The 18,555-nt window shown below is 49.8% G+C and overlaps 8 protein-coding genes across 8 annotated transcripts; 5 read left to right on the top strand and 3 right to left on the bottom strand.

The window, feature by feature from the left end:
* Positions 1-113: 113 nt before the first annotated feature.
* On the bottom strand, positions 114-1,493 carry gel1 (1,3-beta-glucanosyltransferase gel1; the record flags this gene model as incomplete). The annotated part of the gene is made up of 1 exon (XM_056900277.1): positions 114-1,493. One exon carries the CDS (start codon positions 1,491-1,493, stop codon positions 114-116), a length of 1,380 nt encoding a protein of 459 aa, XP_056748945.1.
* A 1,504-nt stretch (positions 1,494-2,997) lies between these two features.
* On the bottom strand, positions 2,998-3,783 carry N7537_009222 (sterol desaturase family protein; the record flags this gene model as incomplete). Its single annotated transcript, XM_056900276.1, has 1 exon — positions 2,998-3,783. One exon carries the CDS (start codon positions 3,781-3,783, stop codon positions 2,998-3,000), a length of 786 nt encoding a protein of 261 aa, XP_056748944.1.
* A 2,158-nt stretch (positions 3,784-5,941) lies between these two features.
* Positions 5,942-7,207, top strand: N7537_009221 (tyrosinase family protein; the record flags this gene model as incomplete). Its single annotated transcript, XM_056900275.1, has 4 exons — positions 5,942-6,087; positions 6,139-6,264; positions 6,320-6,442; positions 6,499-7,207. 4 exons carry the CDS (start codon positions 5,942-5,944, stop codon positions 7,205-7,207), a joined length of 1,104 nt encoding a protein of 367 aa, XP_056748943.1.
* A 628-nt stretch (positions 7,208-7,835) lies between these two features.
* Positions 7,836-8,786, top strand: N7537_009220 (putative GPI anchored cell wall protein (Dan4); the record flags this gene model as incomplete). Its single annotated transcript, XM_056900274.1, has 1 exon — positions 7,836-8,786. One exon carries the CDS (start codon positions 7,836-7,838, stop codon positions 8,784-8,786), a length of 951 nt encoding a protein of 316 aa, XP_056748942.1.
* A 470-nt stretch (positions 8,787-9,256) lies between these two features.
* pex4 (putative ubiquitin conjugating enzyme (UbcJ)) lies at positions 9,257-9,828 on the bottom strand (the record flags this gene model as incomplete). Its single annotated transcript, XM_056900273.1, has 2 exons — positions 9,257-9,591; positions 9,654-9,828. The coding sequence occupies 2 exons, from the start codon at positions 9,826-9,828 to the stop codon at positions 9,257-9,259; spliced, it is 510 nt and encodes a 169-aa protein (XP_056748941.1).
* Positions 9,829-10,060: 232 nt separating this feature from the next.
* N7537_009218 (endonuclease III domain-containing protein) lies at positions 10,061-11,335 on the top strand (the record flags this gene model as incomplete). The annotated part of the gene is made up of 1 exon (XM_056900272.1): positions 10,061-11,335. One exon carries the CDS (start codon positions 10,061-10,063, stop codon positions 11,333-11,335), a length of 1,275 nt encoding a protein of 424 aa, XP_056748940.1.
* A 1,542-nt stretch (positions 11,336-12,877) lies between these two features.
* On the top strand, positions 12,878-15,086 carry N7537_009217 (putative DNA helicase; the record flags this gene model as incomplete). The annotated part of the gene is made up of 3 exons (XM_056900271.1): positions 12,878-13,437; positions 13,503-14,941; positions 15,022-15,086. 3 exons carry the CDS (start codon positions 12,878-12,880, stop codon positions 15,084-15,086), a joined length of 2,064 nt encoding a protein of 687 aa, XP_056748939.1.
* Positions 15,087-16,424: 1,338 nt separating this feature from the next.
* On the top strand, positions 16,425-18,066 carry N7537_009216 (uncharacterized protein; the record flags this gene model as incomplete). The annotated part of the gene is made up of 2 exons (XM_056900270.1): positions 16,425-16,981; positions 17,049-18,066. 2 exons carry the CDS (start codon positions 16,425-16,427, stop codon positions 18,064-18,066), a joined length of 1,575 nt encoding a protein of 524 aa, XP_056748938.1.
* Between the last annotated feature and the right edge of the window lie 489 nt (positions 18,067-18,555).

Here is an 18,555-nt window from a genome sequence, read left to right as displayed (position 1 = left end):
GCCCAAGCGATGATCACCACAGGGTAAAAGATGAAAGCCAGTTAAAAAAAAGATACATGTCAGGGAGAATCGAAAGATATGAAGCCCCTTCAAAAAAAAAAAAAGTAGGAGCATTACAGGAGGATGAAGCTAGCGCCGAAGACAGTCGACAGGACAGTGACGAGGCCGACGGTAGCAGGGGCGAAGCTGAACTGGAAAGGCTTGAGGCTAGCGGCAGCGCCGGTGGAGCTGGTGCTGGAAGCAGCAGAGCCGCTGCCAGTAGCAGCAGCGACCTCACCAGAGCCCTGGGTGGCAGTGCCGGAGGACTTGGTACCGGCGTTCTGGCTACCCTTGCCGGCGAAGCCATCGCCCTTGCCGGCACCCTCGGTCAGGTACTTCTTAGCGGGGGCGGGCATGGCAGGGAGAGAGTCGGAGTCGACATCCCAGTTGGGCTTCTGCATCTTGGGGCAGCCGGAGGCACCGCCGGTGGAGTTGTAGCCGCCGTTACCGGTGGGGTTCTTGGTACCATCGAAGGCGGTCTTGAGAGCGTCGTAGTCCTTGTTGGTGGTGACGGTGTCACCGCTGATCTTGACCAGACCGTACTTGTTGCCAGCCTCGGTGTACTCGTAGACGAGACCGCCGGAGTAGACGGGGGTCATCTCGGTGGAGTAGAGAGCCTTGACCTCCTGGAACTTACGGGTGTTGATGTTGCAACCGTACTCGGAGAGGAAGAGGGGGAGACCGTAACCGGTGAAGTTCTTAACCTTCTGGTCCCAGCCGGAGGTAGTGAAGGAGGAGGGGTCGCACCAGGAGTAGTCGTTGAAGGCGAAGAAGTCACTACGCTCGTCATCGGAACCGCAGTTCATATACTCGGCCATCTCGAGACGGTTAGTGTCGACATCAGCGGCGGAGTATCCGACGGGGACCTCGCGGAGCTTGCGAGAGCGGAGGAAAGTACGCATATCACGGGTGACGGCCTTAACGTAAGGAGCGGCCTTAGAGGAGGGGCCGTCGTTGATGACCTCGTTACCGGAGAAGAAGGCCAGGGTGTTGTCATACTTGGCGAACTTCTCCATAGTGGCGAAGATGTACTGGAGGTAGACATCGTTGTAGGACATCTCGGGTTCGGCACGGTTGATAGAGTACTTAGGGGTGTTGACATCGAGAACAAGGTAGATACCGGCCTCGGCGAGGGCATTCATACACTCATCGTGGTCCTTGGAGTTATCGACAGAGTAGACACGGATGGTGTTCAGGCCCAATTCCTTGAAGTTCTTGATGTCACGCTTGCAACCATCAGCATCAGCGATAGGATCGCTGAGGTCGGAAGAACCACCGGGTTGGTAGTCGACACCGCGCATGTAGAAACGGTCGTTGCCCTTGAAGAAGGCATTACCCTTGACAGTGATGGGGGTGATATCGCTGTCGCGGGCCTTGAGGTTGGTTGCGGCACCGAGGACGGTCGAGGCGCCCAGGGTGATGGCCGTGGCCATGGAGGCGACGGAAGACTTCATTGTGAGAATAAGTGAAAAAGAGCGAAAATTGGGTATGAACGAGAGTGGGAAATAGATGCGCTCAGAGTATTAAAAGAGAGTGAACGACAGACTGAGAAACGAAAGTGAGGTCAGAAAGAATGAAAAGAAAGAGAAAAGGCAAGGGATGAAAGGGTTATGAGGCCAAGGCCCCTCCAAGCGGCAAAGGGCTGGGCTGTGCTACGCCAAGGGACCGGCAGGGTACTATGTACATTGGCTGTCTGCTTTGTCCTGATCAGCAAGGGTCATTATTACAGTGGATTTTATGTGGGGATGACCCTAAATCAATGGTTTTAATTGGTTGGTTTGGTCTGTTATTTATTTATGTGATTCTTTGGATCGTCAGGTTCCTTGGTATTTAACATCTGATGGAGGCACAGTACAGAGAATAGAGGTCTAAATGTACGGACATTTATACAATAGAGGTATGTATGACTATATCAACCCTTTTGAATGTATACCTATAATTCCCCATAATTCCACTAACACTAACTATATCCCCGAATTATCCTGCTGCCTCCATGAAACCCTGAGTGGACCCTAGCTTGGCAATGACGCGCTTTATGGGCAAGTCGATCGCACTTCAGGGGTCTTTGATTATTCTAAGGGTCTAAGGGGGTCAAAATTATAGGGGTTGAATATCAAACGCGTTCAAATTCTAGAATCCAATCAAAAAGTCAATTCGATCCTTGTCTTTTTATTATTCGCTAAATCAATTTGTCTCGGCGCCAACCCGCCTAGATACCCATGGCTCTCACTTTCAAACGGTCTATACATAGACCTGAGACACTCCTGGTACAACAATGCCAGATCGTCCCATGCATCAAACTGATGTATTATTTCTCGCTTACTTTGTACAACGCATTGCCGTGAGATGGTTGAATGTACATCATACATTGTACGCACTATAATAGTAACTTCGACCAAATCCATAAATCATGATAGATCCTGTAGATCTAACGCATATTCTAAATTTCCGACCGTCTCAACAATTCGGCATTCTTGCCATTGTCAGCTATACATAAACTCGATCCACCCCCAGACTTGACCGCTATGTTGTATATCTTTAGTGACCAACTCAGCTGCATCGGAATGAGCTTGAAGAATATTTTGAGTGTCCAGATGAACCTGAACCTTACCAAGACTGAGATAATTGGACTGCGACCGCAATATTTTTCTTTGCAATTGTCTTACCCGGGTATTTATAGTGGGACATTTTTTCACTGGGCTTTTTCACTGGGCTTTTCTGACTTGGGTGTTTATAACCGAGTATTCCACCGCCTTGTGTCCAGGCCATGTGCGACCCTGTGAACTGCAACCATGGAACCCCATCGTATTCGTATCTTCGGAAGACCCCGGGGCATCTCAAGAAAGTTATATATGAGACAACCCCACGGTGTACCACTGGCCGCAACTGTCGATATTGGCTCTTAAAACAGTCAGATTTATGTACACAATTAGAGCTACCCAAAACAATAACCGAGGTTTACACAGTACGACGCTTCTTCAATTGATCCGTTCCATGCAGCCAATCCAACAACCCCAACGATCCATAATTCAAATTGAACTTCTCGTGATGGAGATCATGCGCTCTGGCCTTGTGACAAAAGAAATCATATCCACTGTGAACCGTCGCGGTATTGACAAGCTCGTAAGCCAAGAATACCCAGAACGTCACAATGTGGCTCCCTAACAACTGCGGTGGGAGGGAGATGGGCAATGTATTAGCGAAGATGTGCTCAATCGGATGGGCGAACTGCGCAGCCAGCGCGATCGGAGCAGTGAATCGGTGATGCTTCTTATGGATGCGGACGTAGAGGTTGGGTATATGAAGGATTCGATGACTGTAATAGAACAAAGCTTCGCGCATCAACAGACTGAGAAAGACGTCCCGAAAGATCTCGACTGGACCTGGTAGAGAGGTTTCGATGCGATATGTTGATTTAAGGCCCGCGTAGCTGGCTACAGACAGCAATGTCAGATGAAGTATCGATGATATGACCTGGTTTTGTACTACGACCGTAAAACAGCGTGCGATCTCCCGACGGGTTGGCTGTTTGGGTGCCGGTTGGATCTTGTGGCGCTGGGAAAAAGAAGGCGCTATCACTTCGAGGAGCATATAGCATATTGATGGTAGCCAGAAGGTAAGCACCTGAATGAGAAATGTACCCACGAACTCGATTCTCTGAGGCGAATAGTTCGCCACGATGTGAGCCCAGGAGGCTGTGGCTCGGGGTAGAATCTGATCCAGAAAGCTTTTTGCAGTATCCATGGTAGTTTGCGCAGAAGAGGCTTTGTCTCAGAATTGACAGGATCTGGGGTCAATGTTAAATCTGTATTCTTCACGCTCTTGATATATCTGCCTCGGTTGGTTCCCCAGACTCTTTCCCCCGCACTCGGCATTGCTGCCAATGATCGTTCTGCTATATACCATGTGAAAAAAAAGCTTAAAGCTCGGGCATGTGTAACTCGTAAAAGCTCGCTGGAAGTGTTCAAAGGCAGAGGAATTTCATTCATTAAAAAAAAGGAAAACAACGTGGGAACATTAAGAGAGGAAGGGGCTATGAAGCCGTGAGGTTAAGAGCGGCCTGGTTGAGGAATTTAGGAATCTACACTGCAAAACAAGAGATCAACCCTCCAAGGTTGACATGAAGTTCCAGCGTCAGTTTTCAAAATAAAATATCCAAAGTACACACCGCGAGTTCCCCGGAGCGCCATCCCCGATATCTGGTCACCCCCAAGTATGTTCAGCTGCCTGGAACGCAGTCCGAGTTCTCTTCGCCAAAGCTACAGCATTTTCCGAGTTCCACAATCCCACCATCAAACTAACTCCAGTATGAAGGAGTGGGCCCGTCCGCATCGCAACTAGACGCACAGCGCAGAGCACAAGCAGAAGAGGTCAGCCGATTCTCAATGCCGAGTTAGTGGTCTACATCACCAGTGACCAAGCATTTTATTCTCGCCAGTGCAGGTCTAGGAAAATACGAGGTCTACTATAGCATTCGCACCACAGCGATAGGACAGACTGGTGCAAATCTCGAGGCCATCCGGTGCTCCTAAGAATAGTTCTCGATATGGGCAGACTCGTAAAAGCACTGTTTATATCTCGCCTAGACCGTTGCTTGGCCACGGGCCACATCGGTACTTTTTCACGCTGGTTGCTCTCACCTAATCGATCAATAGTAGCATGATGAGTCCATGCATAAGACCTAGTGACGATGCGAGAAAATGGAGTTGGCTCTCCTTTCGGGATTTGGTGATGCCCGCTTGCTGGGGTTGTGGCAGGGTTTGTTGTGGATTGTGGACTCACCTTTTTGAGTGCTGTCACATTGTTACAGTGATTGTTGAAGCTACGCATATATCAACTAATTCGGATAGGAGCTATACAATTATGGATTAGCCATCTCTGCCTTGTGGTATGAATCGCTTTGCACTCGATGGTATATCTTGAGCATTTCAATATGAACAATGTCATTGTCAATCGAATGAAATGGCTTTCGATATTCAAAAGCATGTGATAATAGTTTCTCTGCAGCATCACAAGCTTAGAAAGCTCAGGTACTTCCAAACTTCCTACAGTACGTAGCACAATTCATGTTCCACACACCCTATGTGGACTTATAATTGTGGAGAGAACTAGTCTAACGTGGTACGGCGTAGTTCCTACTACAACGTACCTCGGTCTTGGTGAATTAATCATTGATCTTGACTTGACAAGAGATTGAAAATAGCTGATCAGTTAGAAAGATGGTAATGTAATGCTACTACCTTATCCGAGTGTCTGCTTATGTAGGTACCATGTACGTCGTCGGTCGCTTATGAGCATAATCAGAGTCTTCCCTCGGCTCCCTGAACCATTGGCCGTGGCCCTGCAGACGGTCCCATAACAAATGCGACTATAATTTCAAGATCAACTAGAACACCCCTCTTCCCCACCGCCCGAATACAGGGCCAAGAGCAGAGTGTACACATCAAATCTAGACACAGTTCAACTGGGTGCAACATTGATCTCGCCGATAAACCCCCTCCTAAACAAATAAGATACTTGGGTTGGAGCTCTACCTCGCTATGCTTTGGGAATGACCTACTGCTAGGATCTCCATAGCCCCATATCATGTAGGGGAAAACTGTACCGCCACTAATGGAGTATGATGGATGCACCTGGGCCCTCGTAAAGTGATAGCTCACACACTGACAGGCTTGGAACCTGCATAGCCAATTTTATTTTTTCGGAGTTGACCAAAATAGGCTAATCTAAAATGCTCAGTCTACTCACAGATCATACAAGGGATGACTTCAGGGTTTATTGGCTTGTTAGTGGGGGTCGGGGGTTACTTATAAACAGTGCTCATGGACCAGGCAGAGGGAGATTCTGGGGGAATTTTATTAGCTGCCGTCGATCGGGACGTTTTTTTATTGGGATTGATAAAATGGTTGGTTTTTATCAGTCTTTCTTGGTCATTGCCTTGGGGGTTTTGGGTTCGGCAGGCGATTCCTCCTTACTCGATATCAACATCGACATTTCCCTGGCCGAGCGATTGTGTGGAACTCATAATACTGCTGTCCGGAAGGAATGGTTTGTATTTCCTGATTTTACTAGGGCCAATTGAGAACTAACATTACATAGGGGAGAGTTGAAGAAGGCTGAGCGGATCGACTATATTGATGCGGTATTGTGTATGCAAGGGAAGCCTCAACAACTTCCAAGAAAAGAGTACCCAGGAGTGCAGAACCGGTTCGACGATTTTGTGGCGTAGGTTTTATATATCCTCATCCTATATGTGACTGAATACTAACATAGGATACAGAACCCATATCAACTACACATTCAATGTCCACCTTAGTGGTCTGTTCCTTCCGTGGCACCGTCACTTCCTCTGGCTCTGGGAGACAGCCCTGCGAGACGAGTGTGGTTACTCTGGACATCTCCCGTAAGTGCCATTCATTTACTACCCCAAAACCATAATAACACGAACCACATGTGCAGGTATTGGAACTGGCCATTATGGTCAGAGAACCTAAAAGCCAGCCCTCTCTTCGACTGCAGCGACAGCTCCCTCTCCGGCGACGGAAACTATAACCCAGACGAACAAAGCCTCTCCGGTGGCGCAGTAACCATACCACGAGGATCAGGCGGCGGCTGTGTGCGCTGCGGACCCTTCAAAGACATGGAAATCCACATGGGACCATTTGACCGCAACATCGTCTCATTCGACAAACTTCCCGCCCCAGGCTTCGACTACAACCCGCGCTGTTTCAACCGAAGCCTGAATAATTTCGTCAGCAGCAACTACGATAACGAGACTATCGTCGACCGACTCCTGTCCGCGGCTAATATCTCCGATTTCCAGACCGTCATGGACTTTTGGCCCGCACGACCCGGCGGAGTGCTGGGCGTGCACGGCGGTGGGCATTTCAGCCTCGGAGCTACCCTCCAAGACCTGTTCACGTCGCCGCAAGACCCAGCTTTCATGCTTCACCATAGTATGATCGATCGGCTATGGAGTATGTGGCAGGCCAAGGATGAGGACCATCGTCGGTTCGCACTTAATGGTACGAATAGGCTCTCTAATCCGCCGGATGCGCCGCTTGTCACGGTCGATATGGAGATGGAATTCGGTGTTCTCGATCGGCCTCGACCGGTTGGCGAAGTTATGGATCCGACTAGATACCAGTATTGTTATTCATACACCTGAGGTACATTAAGTGAACCGGTGAAGTGTGAGTATGTTTGGGATATTTTATGCTGTAATAATTCATGATATAGAACCATGGAAGTTCCAGGGGAAGTACGAACCCCCCTTTCCCCTTTTCACCAAATGGAGTAAAAAAGCAATAGTGCATGACAACACGACTCTGACTATTTCCAAGGTTACTATTGTTAGCCCTGAGACCGGGCCAATGATAGGAGAGAATGGACTTTCTTACTTTTTTTTTTGTGGCACGGTTTACTACCCAAATCCAGATGATTACCATGTACTATGTACATAAGATCTAAAATAGTTCATCTATGTATATGTCAAGCCTTGTTTTGGGCCGATCCGAGACATTTAAGTGGCCGTGAAAAATCAGCCACGCCGATGATTTTCGGGATTGTCTTTTTACTAGTGTGGAAAATCAAGAAAAAGGCATAAGAAAAAAAAAATACGAAAAGAAATAAGAAATAAGAAAAAGATAGAATTGCCACTCTGGGACTTGTGTGGTTCCTTCCAGTCATCTTCCATCTTTCTTTAATAATCTCACCTGCTTTGTTGTTCTCCCCTCTCTTCGTCTTCACCCAACTCATCTTATCAGCAAGATCCCGCCGATCTTCAACCTACCATAATGTTGCGTATCAGCTTTCTTCAATTGCTCTTTGTGACACTGCTCGCTCTGTCTGCGGTCTTCGCAGCAGATGCGGTGGAGGGGACTTCGTCAAGTGAGTCTATCCAAGAAGCGTTTGCCGACATCAAGGCAGTCAAGCTCCATGATGCTCTGCATGCTTTCTCCGCCAAATTTCGTCATGGGATCTTCCCGACTGACCTTCAAGCCGCCGAGGCTTTGCAAGCTGAAGAACCCACTATTGCCAGCCTTATCAAGCTCGCCAAGCGTCAGGATAATGCCACTGCCTCAACCCCGGCCACAGTTCCTACTGTGACTACTGCCAGCACCGAATCAACCTCTGAGCCCGCCACCACCTCAGCTGCTGAGACCAGTGAGACCACCTCGGTCTCTAGCACTGAGCCGACTACCAGCGCTCAGCCAACCGTCACCTCGGCCACCTCGACTAGAGAGACCACCAGCGAGACCACCAGCGAGACCAGCTCTGCTAGCTCTGCATCTGTCCCCACTGAGACCTCCAGCACGGTCTCGACCCAGACTACTTCTCAGCCGACCACTTCCACTACTGCGTCTTCGACTGCTGAGACCACTCAGACCACTCAGACTACTCAGACTACTCAGACCACTACCAGTGTTCCTTCGACCCTGTCGACTACCCGGAGCACTTCGTCCACCTCGTCCACCTCAACCACGAGTGATCAATCAACTACCTCTACCCCCGCCACCAGATTGAGCACTTCCACCTTCGAGAGCACGACCACCTTGCCCGACGGCAGTCTGAGCACCATCACCTCTATCACGGTGATCACCCCATCGGCAACCGGCCAGGCCGCATCCGCAACCACCGCTGGCAAGCCCGGTCTGCAGACTAACGTCGCGGCGATGGCCACCGGTATGGCTCGTGAGGTCGTCGCCATCGTTGGTGGCGCCGTCGTGGTCGCAATGGCTCTGTAATTGATGATCAGTTTCGCTTTATCACCTACTTGCATCTTTATCTCTTTGAACGGCGTTTTTCAGCACATCGCATTGGCTCTGCATCTTCATGACATTCGTCATTGTACTATCTTTTCCGCATGACCCGTGACGACCCTACTTATGTCTCTCCTTATCTCCTGGACCTTCAATCCGGCATTCATTGTCTGCCTCATTTGACCTTTTATCGCGTTTTACACAGCGGCCTCGAACATTTACGGCGCGAAGCACACGCTAATATTCCATGTGATTAACTTTTAGTCCATGCTTACCCTTCACTTTGAGGATAATGCAAAAATTGTGCTTCATTATTAAACTCCTTAGCTTATTAACCGTAGCGATTCGTTGATTCGTATATGTAGTAGGCAAAAGGGTATCTGAGATGATCGGAATGTGCCCAGCGGTGCGGTATGTGTGGTCCGAATGTCTCAACTGGTTCGGAGAAACCATCGTCACCGTGCAAGATTCCAACCTTCTTCCAACCGCATCTCCTCGGTCAAGTACCGGATAACACTCTCATAACCAGCCATATCCCCTTTACGCAGCAGAACCGAGATCTCAACATTTAGCGGCGAATCCGGATTCGGATACGTCAACAGCCTCTGAATAGCCTTGAGTGTGGTCTCGAGAGTCATAGCCGGAGACCAATCGTCATCCAAGAGCGAAAAACAGATCGTGCCCTTCTCGAAGTCGATGTTCGGGTGGATTATCTTAGTCGCGAAGTGGATGGTCGGCGGCTTCTTGGGGTATTCTGGCGGGATTGCAATGCGAAGGCGCCAAAGTCCACCTGTTGCCGCGTTAGATTGACTGGAATGGCCGCTGCAGGGAAGTTGGGGTTCGTTAACTTACCCTCGTATGGCGTATCATCTGGCCCCTTCAATACGGCTTCCCAGAGTAGTAGGTCATCTTCCTCGACCGGTCGGAGGTACAGGTAGGTTTCATTTTCCGGTTCCTTAATAGAAGCCTTTAGCTCTTTCCTAAGCCGAGATAGCGCAGTGGCGGTAGAGGAGGCCGGGGACTGCATATGGAATGTGATAGATTGTATAGATTAAATGTGTATGTTGTAGTTGAAGTCCGCCCCCTCACGGAGTTGGGAAAGTCGGTCGGCACTGTGATCGCCGAGGTTGGGGAAATTCTGCCCGACCCACCCATGGATGATCGATCATTCTCTCACGTGAAATTGCTTTTGGACTTGCTCTCCTGATCCTGAGGTCATTTTCTGTGTTGTCTATTTTTTCAGTCTCTGTTAATCGATCATGCGCACTTCTCGCACTTCCAGGGACACCGCGAAGGTGCTGGAGGCAGTCTCACCCCCTATCCGACGACAAACGCGTAACTCCAATGCGAGCGCTCTAAAAGGTTTCGCCTACAACGCGAATGCAACTCCGACCGCCAAGACGGAGCCGGAGACAGAAGATGTCTCGATAACGTCCAGTCTGTGTGCCGTCAAAAGTGACGATGAATCTTCCCTTTCCGAGGCCGACACGGCCGATATCGAAGACCTCCTTGAACCGCCATCGAAGCGCCCAAAGCGTAATGCGAGCCCCCTAAATCCCCGAGCCCTCAAGCAAAGTGCAAGTCCTCGCATACCACGCAAAGTTATTGTGAAGGATGAGCCCGACCAAAAACCAACAGCGGCACCAAAACAAAGACGCCTCCCGGCCCGAACAACCCGCGAGATCGACGGCTCGGTTAAGGTCGAGCCCCCGTCCAACTGGGAGACAATGTACGAAATCGTGAAAAAGATGAGGGCAGCCAACCCGACTGCCCCGGTAGACACAATGGGCTGCGCGGAGCTATACTGGCGTGCCTCGTCACCAATAGACCGCCGATTCCAGACTCTCATCGCATTGATGCTCTCATCCCAGACGAAAGACACAGTCACAGCGGTAGCGATGCAACGCCTTCACACGGAACTCGGAGATGGCAATGTGCTGGCTGAAGATATCAAAATCAAACAAGAAGACGAGGATTCAAAACCTGTCGACAGTACCCTCAACCTAACCAACATCCTAGCGGTGGACCCAACGCGACTGAACGAACTAATCCGCACAGTCGGCTTCCACAACAATAAAACAAAATACATCAAAGCGACCGCGCTGATCCTGCGAGACCAGCATAACAGCGATATCCCCTCGACGCCAGAGGGCCTCATGGCGCTCCCCGGCGTAGGACCCAAAATGGCCTACTTGTGTTTGAGCGCGGCATGGGGCAAACACATGGGTATCGGTGTTGATGTCCACGTTCATCGCATTACCAATCTATGGGGCTGGAATAAAACCAAGACACCGGAAGAGACGAGGAAAGCGCTGCAGTCGTGGTTACCACTTGAAAAGTGGCATGAGATTAATAAGTTGCTTGTTGGACTTGGGCAGACGGTTTGTTTGCCTGTTAAGCGTCGCTGCGGAGATTGTGATCTGGCTGGCTTAAGGCTTTGCAAGAGTGAGATTCGGGGCCTTGAGCCGACAATGCTGAAAGTTAAGAAGAGTCCTGAGATTGATGAGCCGAAGGTCAAGATTGAGGCTGTTTGATTGGGACTTGTCTGCTGGTGTATTACTGGTTCAATTTATACAGTTCATCCTTCTCTGGATGGGATAATGTGGCGACAGCATATTCGCTTGATGCAATTTTCCTCTAATGGTCCGATGTGATCATGTTTCGAAGAAACGCCGGCCTCTCGAACCGTGGCTTTGAGCTTTGAACCACAACTCAATCATCGGATGGCGCATGGGCCAACTCCGCTAATCTTTTTTTGGTGCAACATCCCAAGATCCCTTTGTTTGGAAGATTGTGTCCAATTGGCCAGCCATGCTGTATTCCTGAATCATCGCTGCCGCCGTTGGCCCTCGGGCACAATTCTCGGCGCTTCGCCATCGCCTATCACAAGCCACAATACCCAAAAGACGAATGGTATCTGTTCCTCAACCAACTCCGGGCCTAGGACGGGGTTGATCTGGGTACTGACAATCCATCCTGCAATCCTGAACATTCTTCTTGTGCTTAATAGAATCAACCAACGAAAAGCATTAGCGGGATGGTTACATGTTCATACCTTTTTTCCTTAGAACGCTTCTAGTTAAAGACCGACTACAAATCTAATCTTGTCCTATATAGCCGTTGGGAGTTCTGTACCGTACCGCGCTTCTACGCGTGTCTACGCAGACGGTGCCAATACAGGTTCATCATGCATCTCGAGCCAATATCCAATTACTACCTATGAACTAGCTGACGCTCAACGCACTTTGTGTATCCGCTTCCATTCGCTACTTCGAATGGACTTCGATCCACCTGGAAGCATTCCAAATGCGAAGTGATAGGAGACTAATTCTAGAAAGTCGTAGCTAAAGATATTTGTTGGTAAAGAAAGTAATACACACCGGTTGTAGATATTCGTTATATATCCAAGTAGCATGCTAAATCCGACAGAGCATTGGAGGCGCATCCAAGCCAGTCCATTTTGCCATTGAATCAGGACGATAATCTGTTGAGACGCCGCGGCCTGACTTACAACAGCCTACTGGAGATCCTAGAAGTCTATGATTGTGGACACAAACTCCAGAGTGAACTGTAGAATACAGAGGATAGGACAAGTTGGAAGCTGATCTGAACCTCTTTCAGAATGTTAGAAATATATTGAAGGCAAGGTTTTGTCTTCACGTTCTAGTAAATCATTTCCCCTTCCAGTTGAGGGTTGTCGAGGTCCTAGAGGAGGGCGGCCAAGGCGGGGCGTGAAAGGGACGGAGAAATTTAGAAATTTATTTGGTGCTCTAGGTATTGGCTGTTGACTGTTGGTTTATCTCTTAGCCGGATGATATTGTTTATATTGGATGCTAGTACGCCCGTGGACAGCATTAAAGCCTGCAAATCCACAGCCAATCAAATCCCGATCTCGGAGATAAGCAACCTGAAGCTTCTTTATCCCCGGTCCCTCCCCGAACCAAGCTCCAACCATCAACCCGTGGAAGTCAATCGGCACCAACCAAACGGGGAAACTTCCAATCTATCTACGAGAGCACCCATTTACTCTCCAAATATCATAAACTCCAAGCTCCACACATCCCGCGCCGCCCAAAATGCCCCCTCCAACCCCGATCCCAATTCCCCGCTTCGCCTCAACCCAACTCACCCTCCTCCATGAAGAACACGCCGCCGAAGTCTCCTCCTCAAAACTCGCCAGTACAGCCGCATCAGTCTCCCCCGCGACCCGCCGAACCCTCCAAGCAACCGGCTACGCCCTAACCGGCCTCATCCTCTCACAATGCCGAACTGGTCTTGGCGGGCGCGTCGTCGGCGAGTTCGCCCCGGACCCAGCAGTCACATCAGAAGAGTCCCGGGCTGCAGATGGGACGCCTCGTCTCGGGTCGCATGGGATTCGCGTCGGGGATGTTGTAAGAGTTAGTGATGTTGTGGGGGCGGGGAAGAAGGCTGGCGGGAAAGACAAAGATAAGGAGAAGGAGAAAGATGAGAAGGGGGTCGAGGGCGTTGTTACGCGTACTGGTGATCGCGCTGTTTGGATTGCGTTTGGGCGCCAGGGTGGTGGGGGGATGTCGAAGGAGGATGATGAGGCTGTTGAGGAGCTTTGGGGGAAGAAAGTGTGGGCTATTAAGCTTGCTAATGATGTTACGTACAGGAGGTATGTTGGATGGAGTATTGGATTTGGATTTGGGATTGCTGGATGAGTTACTGACTTCAGACTAGGATGAGACAAACTATGGAGAAGATGGTCAAGATGATTGAGACTGAGTACTCTCATTTCATGCGCGTCGCGTTTGGGCATACGACGCCGTTGGAGCTGGATACTGAGGCTTGTGGACTTGTGGAGTTCACTGATCCCACGCTCAATGATTCACAGAAGGATGCTATTCGGTTTGCGCTGGCTTCGCGTGATATTGCTTTGATTCATGGCCCGCCCGGGACAGGAAAGACGCATACGCTTATTGAATTAATTTTGCAATTTGTTCAGCGGAAAAAGCGGGTTCTTGTCTGTGGACCATCGAACGTTTCTGTTGATAATATTGTGGAACGACTGGCTCCCAAGAAGGTTCCCGTTGTGCGTATCGGTCATCCGGCTCGTCTGCTTCCTTCTGTTCTTGAACATTCTCTTGAAGTTCTTACGCAGACCTCTGATGCTGGGGGTATTGTGAAGGATATTCGCAAGGAGATTGATGAAAAACAGGCTAGTATTCGCAAGACCCGGTCTGGTCGCGAACGACGAGGTATTTATGATGAGTTGAAGTTGCTCCGGAAGGAGTTCCGACAGCGCGAGTCTAAATGTGTGGATAACCTGGTGCGTGAGAGTAGCGTGGTATTGGCTACTCTTCACGGGGCTGGAGGCCACCAACTGAAGAATCAGAAGTTCGATGTTGTGATTATCGACGAGGCGAGTCAAGCCCTCGAAGCACAATGTTGGATTTCACTTCTAGGTGCAGAGAAGGTGGTCCTTGCCGGTGACCATCTGCAGTTACCACCGACCGTCAAATCTACTGGACAAAAGTCCAAGGATGAAGCCTCCAAGGGCGTCGATGGAAGGACAGACAGCGACACCGAGACATTAAGGGGTGTCTCTCTTGAACGCACATTATTCGATCGTTTATTAGCCCTGCATGGACCGGGGATCAAACGCATGTTAACCATCCAATATCGCATGCATGAGAAGATCATGCGCTTTCCTTCCGACGAGCTCTACGAGGGCAAGCTGATCGCCAGCGACGCGGTGAAAGCCCGTTTACTGATTGACCTACCATACGAAGTAGAGGGTACAGACGACACGCAGGAACCCCTGGTGTTCTGGGACACCCAAGGCGGGGATTTCCCCGAAAAGGCAGAGGATGAAATCAGCAAAAAGGGCGCCTTGCTTGGCGACAGCAAAAGCAACGAGATGGAAGCTCTGGTCGTTGCTAGACACGTGGACAATCTGATTGACGCGGGTGTTAGACCCGAGAGCATTGCCGTGATCACCCCTTACAACGGGCAATTGGCACTACTGTCGCGGATGCTACGAGAGAAATACCCTGGCCTTGAACTTGGCAGTGTGGATGGATTCCAGGGCCGCGAGAAAGAAGCCGTTGTGGTGAGTCTAGTGCGTAGTAATGGGGAACACGAAGTGGGTTTTCTTGGCGAGAAGCGACGATTAAACGGTATGTTTCCCCCCTTTTCTTGTTCCTGTACCCTGTACCCGCAAGGTATTCGATAATATTGCTAACTATGCTGCACGTAGTTGCCATGACGCGGCCCAAGCGGCATTTGTGCATTTGCGGAGACTCCGAGACGATCAGTCAGTAAGTGCGGGATGAACCATTGAGTTTAAGGGTTTAATGCTGATCGACATTCTTTTTTTTATTATTATTATAGTGGGAGTAGTTTTCTGAAGCAGTGGATGGATTTCCTGGAAGAACATGCTGACCTACGATACCCGGACGCTGGAGATTTGCTATAGACCTCGGGTCTTTTCGGTGTAGATCGAGAAGCCCCATTTGCTCTTGCTCGTTCCAGAACAATGTCGATCTCTTAGAAGCGGCATAGACGGGATACTATTCTCCAAGGTTAAATTTAGTCCCGGGTGCACGGTCTAAGGGATGAGCAGGGGGGGGGGAAGATGTAACTTAAACAACTCAAATACTTTTCACCCAAAGTCATTTAGGACATTGGGACACAAAGATAAGATATTTTGAAACGTCCAGTTAGACGATCATTTCTGCAATAAGGTGTCGGAGTTGCATTTCCCGAAACAGAATCGGGCGGCTTCTTTTCTTCCTTCCATTCCAGGAATGAGGGACGGCCATGACCGAGGGGTTGTGCTGGCACAAAAAAACATACGGTGGGCTTATGGACTAATGGACGAATGAGATGATGGGCTGCTGGACTTATGGGCTCATTGAAGTTGAAACTGTTGAAACTGTGTCGTGTCACTTGGGCTAGTGCGGATAATAGCATCGGTGTTTCAGAACATTCCACTTTCTTTCTTTTTCTATGTGGAAGGTTAAATAGAAAGTAGAAACTATCTATGCACAGAACACAGAACACAGACTATAGAGTACAAAATAGAAACAGACTAACCTCACTCTATCTTTGAATATCTGATTCCACTTTTCCCTCTTTGCTACGAAGTCGGCTGTGGTGTGAAGAACTCCCGGTGTGGGGATAATAGCTCTCTCTCCTCTCTCTCCCTCTCCTCTCCTCTCCTCTCCTCTCTCTCCCTAATCTCCAACTTCTCTCCCCTTTGTTTCTTCTCTCCCACTCACCCTTTGTCCTTTTTATTTTCTTTCTCTCTTTGTTTCTATTTCTTATGAGACTGGCAAACGGGAACAACCGTGATCATTATGTTCCTGATCATATCCGACACTGTATGTTCCGTTTGTACCACCTTGGTTCTTCAGCTAACATGCGTTTGATAGCTTTCCATAGTCTCAGTCGATTAAATCCAGCCTTTATTCGAATTCGTTGATTCCCTCTGATACCCTTCGATATTTATTTCCCGACACTCGCTTGAATCCTCTTTTTTTTTTCTTTCTTTTCTTTTGCGCCATATACCCATATTGCTTGTAATGATCAGAGTTGATATCTTACCCGTACCTTCTATGCCCACTATTTTTCGATTGCGACCTTCCATACCCCGTCGTCATGTCGAGACAACCACGATCCATAGCGAGCGCGGGCAGCGAGTCCATTGGGAGTATTCCACAGCGATCTTCTCCGCACGGAGAGCGCTCCGGCTCGAACCCTGCATCTTCCACGGGAGACAACGATGATACGGCGCTGCCATCAATGGAATTCCACTCACATTCCCACTCTCAGCCGTCTATTGCCCATCGCCGAACGGGAAGCACGTTGAAAACGGTCATGCGCAAGATCTTCAACCGCAAAAGACAAAGTCAAGCCGACGAACTGGAGGAGAACCCATCCGAATCCACTTTTGCGATGCCACCGATGCGAAAATCAGGACCAGCGAAAGGCAGACCGTTGTTGGCTGTTCCGCCTCCTTTGAATTTGAATTTACACCGAAGCAGTCCACTCTCGGCGGAGAACCTGCAGCTCGCTGGAACACATCTGTCTCCGATTATGTCTCCACTATCTCCTCTATCCTCTGCAACCTTGCGCGATTCAATGCCGGGTAGCATGCAGCCACGTCGAAGACGCGCAACTCTCCCTAGCGTGGTTTTCTCAGACGATGAATCTCGGTTTGCCGTGGCGTCAATAGCAATATCCGATCCGCAAGAGGATAGGAGCCATATCCTAAGAGCGCAGACACAGCTTGCTCTCCCACCGCCTATCAAGGAGCACGGATGCATTGCGCGAAATGACAGATAACATGCCAGAGATCATGACCTCTTGGCCACAGCGCACATCATCCGCGCCTAGGCCAGCCTCGGTTCCTGACTCGCAGTCCCCGCCATTAGATGAAAGCTCTAATAGTGGATATTCGGGGCGGCCCTCACCGGGAACAACAGTAACCAGTGTGACCCGAGTGTCCGCCGAACCATCCTTGATGGAAGTCGAGCAAACACCAGAACGACCCAGCCTCCCGTCGAACCTCGCAAGTCTAGTCAGCACAATGCAGCAAGATGACAGTGTCACCCTGGAACAGCGGTTGACCACACTCGAAGTGAAACTAATTGATTTGGAATTCGCTATTGCGCGAATGCAAACCAACGGCCCCGAAAATTCCACCGAAAAACCATCGCGCCCCCGACAGCCCCCTTCAGCAGACTCCTTCCCTCCTCACATGCGCAACAAACCCACCGCAAGCGACCGCGACGATTCCCCAAGCCCCCTCCCAAACATCTCCACCCGCCCCTCCAGCACAAGCACAATCCGCGCAGACACAATGGCCCCACGCACCCTCCGCCCCGCCCCATCAGCCTCATCCCTGTCCGACTACCACGGCGTCTCAATTGAGCAATACAGCACGCTAGTCACGCTCCTGCGTCGTGAACAAACAGCCCGCAGAAACCTCGAGACACAAGTCGGCAGTTTGCGCGATGACATTCGCGATCTGCAGCGCGCAGCTCTCGAGTCCATGCAGTCGGGTATAGGCATGAGCATGATGCAGCCCGCGTGTTCCACGGAGTCGCGACAGTTCCTGCGTTTCCGTCGCGCACTAGATGACTCTAATACCTCTCCGGCACTGAGGTCAGATGATAAGCGCACTGGTATTGAGGACACTGACTCCGATTGGGATCGGTCAGATATCTATTCCCGCGATGATCCCTTCGGTCCTCCGAAGTGGGAGCGTCAGCGGATTATCACTACCCCTATGATTTGAAATTTTTTTTTTTTTTTTTTCATGTTGCACAATATGCGACTTTTTCCACCATTTTCTTTCTAGCGGGTTTCACATTTTTTTCTCCATATATTCTAGACTGCCTAAACGGGTAGGTACCCCAGGCTTGTCGATTCTTATACACATGTCAATGAGCCCATTTCGGGTTCCCAGGGGCATCCTCGCGACAGGATCGCGACTTCGACCAAGGTCACCGCGCTGAGATATATGTCCAGTACATGTCCATTCTCTCGTCTCATGGAATGGGACAGACATGACAGATTAGAGTTGCACACGCAAACGCACGATTTGTGGCGGTTGGCGCTATCTCGTACCCTTCCAACTTTAATGTCAATATATACTTGTCCCTCCAAGATGATCCCTGTAGAGACCCTGGATACCAATACGTACCTTATCCATGCTGTTCATTTCTTGGCAAACTCCACGCACGCCGCTAACAGTGCAGGGTGAGGACCAGCACCACCACGGGTT

Source organism: Penicillium hordei (genome assembly GCF_028827395.1).
Source record: "Penicillium hordei strain IBT 12815 chromosome Unknown utg000005l_segment0_segment0, whole genome shotgun sequence".
Lineage (NCBI taxonomy): Eukaryota > Fungi > Ascomycota > Eurotiomycetes > Eurotiales > Aspergillaceae > Penicillium > Penicillium hordei.
This window is presented reverse-complemented; position numbering and strand designations above follow the sequence as displayed.